Source organism: Acanthaster planci, linkage group LG13 (genome assembly GCF_054643075.1).
Source record: "Acanthaster planci isolate LZ-2023a linkage group LG13, COTS_SCS, whole genome shotgun sequence".
Taxonomy (NCBI): Eukaryota; Metazoa; Echinodermata; class Asteroidea; order Valvatida; family Acanthasteridae; genus Acanthaster; species Acanthaster planci.
The window spans coordinates 13,135,199-13,145,555 of record NC_141789.1 but is presented as its reverse complement, the minus strand read 5'-3'; the positions used below and the strand labels follow the sequence as shown (position 1 = coordinate 13,145,555).

Below are 10,357 nucleotides of genomic sequence, written 5' to 3'. Positions count from 1 at the left end.
GATAGTGTCGTTCATAAAAAATAATTACCCACTCATCTTCGGTGATGCAAACACTTGTCACGACCTCGCTGGAGACCATAATAATCACGCCGCGTTCTCGTGAAATAACTGCAGGCCTATACCGACCTTTGGGGACCTTTGCCCGTGACATTAATAGCAGCTAGAAGAAATTGGCGTTCAGTTTAAAGTACAAAATGTAAGTGGATTTGCGTGGATAAGGAGCAATCACGTTATTATTTCCTCAACTCTGCCGTCTATCGGCACCTTTGCTGCGTGTGCTTTGCATTACGTCAAGGAGACGAGTAGGCCTTGAGTACGAACTTTTGTGATATTCTTTTTACCAGTTAGTGCATGATTTGGTTTGGATGTCATTTTAAAGTGTCCTCACGCTAACTGGTAGACCTCTGATTTGTACCGAGAGCTTGAGATGGCCGTAAACTGGGGTGGCGTCGCTGGTATCCTCGTCTTCTATCTCTTGATCCTTTTCGTTGGGTTATGGGCCTCCCGCAAGAGCAGAGGCTCCAAGGACCAGGAGCAGACGATGTTAGCTGGCAGGAACATCGGTTTATTCGTTGGTATCTTCACCATGACTGGTAGGTTCTACATGTGCATGGCCAGAATGAAGCGCATCCAAGGTCATTCAGACGCGCGTACGAGATCTGTCCTATCAGTGCGGCCGTATGCGGACTCACACGCGTGGTTGACCCCGAATGAGCTTGCTTTCTTGAAATACCGAACTCACCTGACCTGCCGGAGTGCCGTGGTTATCAGTGCTTCCATTTAGTTCCCCAAACTTCATATAGCCCCAAATAAATCAGTCGCTGCTTTCTAAAGCAGATTCATTTGCGTTTATTCTTTCGGGCCAAAGTTAATCAAGTTTTTAGCATGGTTCCTGAACATAGATATTCTCCTCATTGGAAAATCAGAGAAGACAGAAATGCTATACACTGTCGATATTTCTAAATATTCACAACAATATTCGAATATTACCGACAAGAGATCGAAAACTGCGAATGTTATCGATAATTTTCAGAAACGGGAGGACTTCTACCCGTTTTGGGGGCGTGACATGTGATGACCTAAGATCCCCTCAACAGTCGATTTGTTTAGCCTTAAAAGAGTCGGGTTATTTTGGCCCTTCCCCGATCTTGGGTGTGCCTCGCTCGAGTTTTCCTTAACTTGATATACACGTAAAGATACATCCTATCATTACTATGAACTCAATCGGCCATAAGGTTTTGTTGTTTTGTCATTTGAAGTACAAGGCTACATGCGCCAGCCTGCGTGCCTTAAGCACCGCAGTGGAAAAACTAAATGTTTTCGGCTGACCCATCTGGAAAAAATACGCGCTGCGCTAGAACGGTATGCTCGATTTTCGTAAAATTGGTGTCAACATGACTGCAAAGAGTTCTCTCCTAAAAAGGCTTAAGTCCCGAACAAATGCACTGTTGCGTTGTTGAAAAAAAATGTTGATTCTTTCAGGGTTAAGGGATAATTATTATTGTCTCGACAGTATGTTAGACTGGAAAAATTTCTCGGTAACAAAAGAATACGGGCATTTCAAATTAGTGCGCCTCCAAAAGTTTGCAACACATTGGCCAATCACGATGCGCGAAATCTGTCAACCCAAAGCGTGTTTGGGAAGGGTCGACAAATTTTGCGCGTTGTGATTGGCCAACGCTTTGTAAACTATTGGAGGCGCACTAATGTGAATCGCCTGCATTTGCACACTGACTCCAATAAAAAAGACTTTCCAATGGAGATCAGTGCATATGCACCAGATGTCATATACAAATGCGTTGGCCGTAACACTCAGTTTTGCACTTTTCTTTTCTGAAGCCACTTGGGTGGGAGGAGGTTACATCAATGGAACAGCCGAGAACATTTTCAAAGCGAACAAGAATTCTGGGCTGGTGTGGACCCAGGCTATTTGGGGTTATGCGACGAGCCTCGTTCTCGGTAAAGTAGTTTTCCCCCTTGCAGCTAAAATAATAGAGACAAACATCTTGATGGTGAAAAAAGACGACCGACCGAGACAGGAGTTTAGCTTGCACCCAACTGAAACATTGCCAGTATGTTGTGAATGTTTACAATTCATGCAGTCTGAAGGGTTCTTGCGATGCAACTTTTAATGCAGTTCCTGTAAATGGTTCTCACTGTATGCCCTTTACTAATCTGAGTATCAAATTTATGTGCCGCTTTTGACAATTTGGTGCCTCCTTGGTTTTCACGTTGATACACATTCTGCATTTCAGCAAAATCGTGATGTTATCTAAGTTAGAAACCTCAAGGTTACAGTTACATTATTTTTCTGCATTAAAGGCCGCCAGGATGTATACATTCTGCTGTCGTAAAATGTTGCGTACTTTGGAGATTCGTTGCTCTTCCACTTGGTGACATTACGCCAGTGAGCAAAAGTTTCTCACATATTTAAGAGAAACTTCCTCTGTACCAGCTCCAATATATTTCACCGTAATTTTGGTATCTCGTCTTCTGAAACAGGTGGCCTGTTCTTTGCCAAAACCATGCGTTCGAAGGGCTACGTCACCATGCTGGATCCTTTTCAGCTCAAGTACGGCTCCCGCATGGGCGGGCTGCTCTTCATTCCTGCTCTGACGGGAGAAATCTTCTGGACCGCTGCCATATTGAACGCTCTTGGTATAGCAAATGATTTGATCACTATATTGCGCATTAAGACTTGCAGAGAGTTACCGTTATTGGCCAATGTGAAGTGGGCGGATCTCAAGAAATGATCTGTTCGTGTTGTTTCAAGTGCCTTCCACATCACTTATTTTGACTCCATCAAGGAGATTCAAAATTCCACAAAATACATAAAATTAAGTTTCCATATAGACCTTAAAGGTATGTTCTTAAGCCCATAAACTTCGCACAAGATACAAGCTTCAATTCCACAGCATTGCATGGTGCCGTCAGACGCTGTCTATGAACTCTATCTATAGGCCCGCTTTTTAAGCGTTTCCGAAGTCTGAACATTTTGAGAGATTCTTATCGGTTGTTTCTTGTGCGCGTGAATGTGGTATTTGTTTTTAATGGCGCACCTACGATACTCCATTAATCCTCAAACTAGGCCCTATCCACCTCGAGCAGAAGCACCCCTCATCGGTTAAAAAGACCTGCGTTGGTCAGAAGTGTTCGTTTTGTTGGTAGCCGTTCGTGACCAAATTAGCATTCTTTGCTAACAAAATAGCGCCCTCTCGGTCCAGCTTGAGGCCCATAGGCATGGTATCTACACGTCTATTGAATAATCCCTGCTCCAGCCCAAACTCTAAACGGATCCTTTTGCTTGTGTTAACAGGGTCCACCGTCAGTGTGGTGCTTGATCTGGACATGACACTGTCTGTCATCGTGTCTGCGTGCATCGCTGTCTTTTACACATTACTGGGCGGCTTGTACTCGGTGGCATACACTGATGTTATCCAGCTCATTTGCATATTTCTTGGTTTGGTAAGTTGCAAAAATATCAACTCAGACAATTTTAAATGTAGCTGTCGCCGGTTGAGGAAAAAATCCGGACAATTGCGCTGTATTTTTTTAAAGTTTCATTTTCGAAGTTTTATTTTCTATTTTTTCCCAGCAAAAAGTGAATGATATGAATATAGAGGAATGGATTTTATATGAATAGTTATGCCCTAATAGTTTGAAGAAAAATGTATCTAATCAGTGGAAAATTAACAGATTAAGATTTCTGAAAACAAGATTGTAAATGTAAAATGACGTTTATCCCCGAGTTGGTAAAGTGCTTCATTCTGCGCATTTGTAAAACTTCATTTCCTTCGACAGTTTTCATTGAAATTGTCGAAAAAAAATTATACAACTGTATCATCTATTGGCTGACCCATCTGCGAGCAATGTCACAGCCAGTGCTTTCCCCGGTCATGATTTCAGTGGTTTTGCGTTCCCTTTGCGATGACCAACGAGGCGGTGGAGCCGATCGGGTCAACCGCCTCGGAATGGCTGGGCACCATCGAACCAGATCAAGCTGGACTGTGGATCGAGTCCGCCCTGATGCTTGTAAGTCCAAAGCACCTTGCTGGCCTCTTTTCGTGACACATTTAATTTAAATTTCTGTGAAACTCAGCCAATCTTGTATCATCGTTGAACCCTTTGGTAAAAAAAGTTTGCCCTTTTCCAAATTTAAAAGGGCGTAGTCGCTGTATGGTAACCGGCCAGCGAAAGTACCCCAAAACTGTTAAAGGTTCAGATTTATGGACCAAATGTTAAGTGGAAAAACCATTTTAGAAGTGGTCATATTCTGTATCTGGCGGGTCATTATATGGAAAGCAATTCATGTGAGCGATTTTTAATTGATCAAACCACTGCATATTGTTAATGTTTTGCTCTGGCCCGTACAGATGTTCGGCGGCATACCGTGGCAGGCGTACTTCCAACGTGTGCTCTCAAGCAAGACCCCGGGAAAAGCTCAAATCATATCCTTCGTCGCCTCCCTTGGCTGCGTTGTGATGGTCATTCCCTCGGTTCTTATTGGTGCAGTGGGGGCGAGCACAAGTAAGTAGGCGGAGCATCATGACGCCCGCTCCCTTGAAGTCAGGTGCCACTGACTGCCGGCCCAATATAGACAACAATTTGAAATGAGTTTATTATCTATGCCAGGCCGGTTCGCTGTTTGCATGTTTTTATGTTCATTGTGTTGTTTCGCCATCAAACAAAAATTATGGTCTTCACAAAATTTGACATTAATTTCATAAGAGAAGTACGTATAAAAAAAGTTTTCATTCTAGATGTGCTGCTCAGGGATCCAAGATTTAAACACAGAGTTTGTCTTCTGCTTATTCTCTTTAACAGACTGGAACGATACGGCCATTGATCTTGAAAAGACCGATCCCTATGGTCAATCTAGCATTATTCTCCCCTTGGTGGTCCAGTATCTTACCCCTCCTGCCGTCTCCTTCGTCGGTCTGGGGGCTGTGTCAGCTGCCGTCATGTCATCGACCGACTCCTCGATTCTCTCCGCCAGTTCCATGTTTACCCACAACATCTACAAGAAGCTGTTCCGTGCTCGGGTATAATTCAATGTTTTTTGGGGGGAGGGGGAATCATCTGACTTATTCCAGGGGGATCATCGCAGATCAGGCTCTCCTCAGGGTCACTGGCTCTCCTTGATAATTATGCCAGCTTTAAAACAGCAGAAAGCCTAACCTCCCTCAGATTATGTTGAATTTATTTTTCCAACCCTTTAAATTCTTTCGAGCCTCCTCAATTTTTAGCCCTTGCCAGTCAACCCCAAAAATGTTACAGGCCATTGGAAAATACCGCCGTGTTTTCAGAGAAAACCCATTCACCAGCAGTATTTTCTCGTCTGCTTTGTTCCTCTGCACACAGGCTGGCAAACGCGAGCTAGCGTGGGTGATGCGCGCCAGCATCGTTGTTGCTGGTGTCATAGCAACGGTTCTCGGCCTGTCCATCACCTCCATCTACGGGCTCTTTGTCTTTTGCTCCGATTTTGTCTACGTTGTGCTGTTCCCTCAGCTCTTGTGCGTGATACACTTCTCCAAGTGCAACACGTACGGCTCTTTGCTAGCCTACATCGTGGCCTTGGTCCTGCGTTTTGGCGGGGGTGATCATGTCCTTGGCATACCCGCCCTCATCAAATATCCCTATTATGACGAGGAGGAGGAAGTTCAGCTTTTCCCCTACAAGACTCTGGCGATGTTGTCGTCACTGGTAACCATTCTGGTGGTGTCTTATCCCCTGGATTACTTGTTCAGGAAGGGCACCATCCCCAAACGGTACGATTTCTTCCGTTGCGTCGTCAACCTTCCTCCTTCAAAGCTTGATCAAGAAGAGCACAGCGACCATGAGGCAGATTTTGAGCTGCAGACGTGCGACCCGTCGGTTCCGTCGGATCCGGAAGATACAAAGACTGAAGCCCAGTGGGCACACGACGCGTGAAAGACGTCTTTTTGTGGTCGTTATGTGGTCGTGTGTCGTAAAGTGGTCGTGACAAAAAAACGACGTCTTAAAGACGTCTTTTATCCTCGGTTAGAAACATTGCTTCAGCAACCATGACCACAAAAAAACATGACGTCTTTAAGACGTCGTTTTGAAGTCGTTATCGAATCATCGGTACCACACATACAGTGAAAGGAGAAAACGACGTCTTAACGACGTCTTTTTTTCTCTCTGTTTTCTTCAACAAGCAATACATGAAACACACGACGTCTTTACGACGTCATTTTACAGTCGTTATCAAATCGTCAACATACAACAGAAAAAGATTTAGATAACTTTATGAAGATTTTGCACTGTGACTTTTGGTTTGTCTCGGGTTTTGCCGGTTCTCACTCGGTTTCACCGCGGAAGGTCCGACAGAGCAATGGCATACAGTGTATTGCGAAATCCCGCCTGCGGCCGCAGGTGACTGTTCCGTTTGACTGTTCTCATCTATTCGTCAAGAGGGATGTGTGGGATAGCAATAGTGCGAATGTCCAGTTTACAGGGAAATTTTAACACTAGAGGAATTGCGAGTGTGGTTTAGTACACCTGCTTGTGATTTATTATTATTTGCAGTGGAACTGACCCTCAACCCCCTCGTCTGATTTAAAATAACATGACATTAAAATACCCCTACATTTAGAATGGATGAGGCTATTTTCTTTCATTAATTGCCTGCTTGCTCGCAAGCAACGACTGGCTTCGAGCGTGTGCACCGCCCTACTATAGTGGCTATGGCTTAGTCTTAGCTGGTTCCAGCCTTCCGAGGAGACTCTGAGCATGCCGACTGGAACCAGCGATGGCAAAGACTGAGGTCATGTCCAAAAGTCAAAACGGGCTTCCAGAACTACGGTTAGGTCTATTGACTTTGGCGTCTACACGTATTTCAAATGGAATAAAGATCTTCAGGTCAGGGAACCAGACTACTTCATAATTTTGTCCGTGCTTTGAATTAAGAGAGCTCGAGTACATGTACATGTACAAGTATCGCTGCAAGCAGGCTTGTCCGTTTAAAGAAGAGAAAGATAGGTTAGGCCCTTCTTTAAAAAGGTAAGTGCTTATAAACTGTAATTCTGTTACGTATGGGCATTGTTGGTGAAGCAGAGGTCAGGCTTAAACGCAATAATTTTAATCCTCAACAGTCAACCGGGTTGGCCACGGTTGTTTCCTACCTCCATGGGTGGACCACAGACAGTGTTTATTCGTAGTCGTACGTAGACTCGCAGTTGTAGTGCAGTAAGGAGCATCTGGGCTTGCCACAGTGCCCATACTTCAGCGTCATCAAATATGGCAAATACTAACAGTGTCAATAAGTCTAATTTACCCTTTTAAGATTAAATGTTATACCATTGTATTGGTGAGACTAAACTGTGAAAATGTAATGGCAGTGCATGTATATGATGCAATGTACAATATTGCCAATATTGGCCACTCGATGTAGACATGTTCGAGACAGTTGGTGGCAGAAAAATTCTTTTTCATTCTCAATCACAATGAACATGCGCACTTCAGCTCAGACGTGGTGTAAACAATGGTAGAGGACCGGTTTATTTACTGCCACCAAAGTCCTTATAGTTTTTACAAAAATAAATTGTCTTATTTGTCTAACATTTGCAGGAAGTGTTGCATCACGCGGCACAACAGTGTCTGCAGTAAGACAACGAATAGCGAAGTACTTAAAGCTTAGTATTCCTACCAGAGACAAACCAAGAGCCCTGAGTAATTCAGCAGGCATGCCCACCGGATAACTGTGCGACCAGTCTAGTGCATCAGATGACCTGTTTCCTGGCTGTTTCATATATTTCGGTGATATTTAACTAATGAGCATAAAGCCTATTTTTGTATTGGGTCTTATTTGAAACTTTAAACCTTTTGTTGTTCAAGTAAAATATGTACATTGTTTCTTCAGGTTTATTTCCTCAGGTTGAAGCAACGAAGGCTGTTTAAAGTACGGTTATAACAAAATTACACGTCTGATCGTTTTTTTGGGGGGGAGGGCATGGGTAAAATTGTTTGCAGGATTAAAACATGTACAGTAATTTAAATTGTAACTGACTAGATCATCCTGTTCCAGGATAGTCTGTTTTCTAAAAATTTGACAAACCACTGCATGAGACAAAATTTTGTCCAAAAAGTGTTCAATATTTCCATTTTTTTAAATTCTAAGCCAACTCGATTTGAATTGTCTTATTAGTACAAGCATACATCTTTTCATCAACTGATGTCTGTTTTTCTACCTCTCATAAATGCCATTACATGTACATCTAAAACGTATTTTAGTACTAAGTCTTGCCTGGTTGGAAATGTTTTGTTCTGCCAAATATTCAGTTACATGGCTTATACTACATGTACATGTACTGTGTGCTTAATGTTTCCCATTCTTGCCTTGTCCGTAAAAGTAAAACCTTTTAACTGCTTTTATCCAGGAAGTGTAAACACAAGTGTACCTTGTTTCATCGTCACTTTGATCGTGCTGGGTGCAATTGTAATGGTACGTCCAAAGCCATTGAATTTACCAGAAATATTATTGGTACTTAATATTTGTGTAGACCATCATTTTCAGCAAAGTGTGCTAACAGGTTATTATAATATGAAGAATCAGAGTTAAATAAAAAAAATTGTTTAGTTGTAAACAGTCGCTTCAGTCAAAATTTATTTTATAGCCAGGCAGCGTGTTAAGGCATGTGAACTTCTTTTTATCATAAAAAAGTAAAAAAAAAATGACTCGTTCAATGCAGATGTCTTTTTTCCTTGATATTTGATGGATGAAAGACGTCTTAATGCTGACGTCTTTTACTGCTCAATATGCTGACGTCTTTTATTAGTCGCAATGTTGACGTCTTTTATTAGTCGCAATGTTGACGTCTTTTATCAGTCTCAATGTTGACGTCTTTTATTGGTCTCAATGTTGACGTCTTTTTTTAGTCTCGATGTTGACGTCTTTTGTTAGTCGCGATGTTGACGTCTTTTACTCGTCATAACGCTGACGTCTTTTTCTAGTCGGACCACTGACGTCGTTTACTCGTCAGGATGCTGACGTCTTTTGGCTTTGCATATACGACTCAAAAAAGACATTAATAAGACGTCAATATTAGACGTCTTTAAGACGTCATAACGACGTCTCGTGCCCACTGGGTGAAGAACAAGTACCGCTTAACGAGTAACTGGATGCCACCAACACAGGGTACAGGAGTTACTGACTTTCACAGTTCTAGAATTATCTTGACTGATATCACGTGCAATATACGGTCGATTCACAATGGTGCGCTTCCAAGAGTTTGCAACGCGTTGATCAATCTCAGTGCGCGAATGATCTGTCGACCCTTCCAAACGTGCATTGGGTCGACAGATTTCGCGCGCTGTCACTGTCAACGCGTTGCAAACTCTTGGGGGCGCACTATTGTGAATCGCCCGTATTAGTGCTTCGTGTTCAAGAGTCTCGCAGTAACTGGTGTTTCAATGTCCGTATTTATGGGCTGAATGCTTCACAGTCGGCGATACGCATATATGATACTGATATCAACATAAACAGTATGTAGGCCTACAGGGTCAAAGTCTGGCTTTTCTAACCTGATAGACCTCTCATCCAGCGGCGGAGAAGGAGGTGGCAAATCTGTTGTCAAGAGCTAGGTCTGGGACTTCGCTCCATAGGAAATACGTTGAGACACCAAGACATTAGACTTATAGCTCTGGAAGCCCGTTTCAGACACGGCCATGGACTACTGCACCCCCCCCTTCCGCTGCCAGTGATCTGTGATCACAACTCGCGTAGTTAGAAGGTAGACCTCAACGTGATGAACCTGAGTGAACAACAAGAAGCGTATCCTATCCCTATTACATCAATTTGATTAAATGATGATAATTGTATGGCTCCAAAAAAATTAGGCAATTTTTTTTTTGAATGTTAAACAAAGAACGGATTTCAACTACAAATCTCTCTCACACCGAGACACCGTCCCCGTAGAACAATTACCGGCACAACTGCGTATTCAGCGCCACGTATTCAGCGTATGCTGATCCAAGTCGTCAAATACGGCACAGGATCCCGCCAGCATGCACAAAGATCATAACGCCGACTGTCCAACGACGGTCCACGTGTTTGTGGGAAGTGGTGTCTTCTTGAGAGAGACTAGTGCGCCCCCAGTGGAGTAGTCACGGAGAGCCGGGGGGAAGTGCCCCTACAAATTCCCAGTGCCCCCCCCCTCAGTCATGTGCCCCCCCACACTCAAAATCGGATGAATGGATATTGAACAAGGCTAACAAAACCTTCCCTCCCCCCCCCAAAAAAAAAACGCCCCTGAAAGTTGGTCCCCCCATAAGATGCCTGTGCCCCCCTCCATAGCTACACACCCCTAGGCTTTGGAACCTTCCATGAACTTCTTTA

General features: G+C 43.4%; 1 protein-coding gene across 1 annotated transcript; it reads left to right on the top strand.

The window, feature by feature from the left end:
* Window positions 1-208: 208 nt before the first annotated feature.
* Window positions 209-5,931, top strand: LOC110983370 (high-affinity choline transporter 1-like). The gene is made up of 8 exons (XM_022242587.2): window positions 209-593; window positions 1,840-1,959; window positions 2,503-2,658; window positions 3,317-3,465; window positions 3,907-4,032; window positions 4,374-4,527; window positions 4,825-5,042; window positions 5,362-5,931. The coding sequence occupies exons 1-8, from the start codon at window positions 428-430 to the stop codon at window positions 5,929-5,931; spliced, it is 1,659 nt and encodes a 552-aa protein (XP_022098279.2). The 5' UTR covers window positions 209-427.
* Window positions 5,932-10,357: the final 4,426 nt, after the last annotated feature.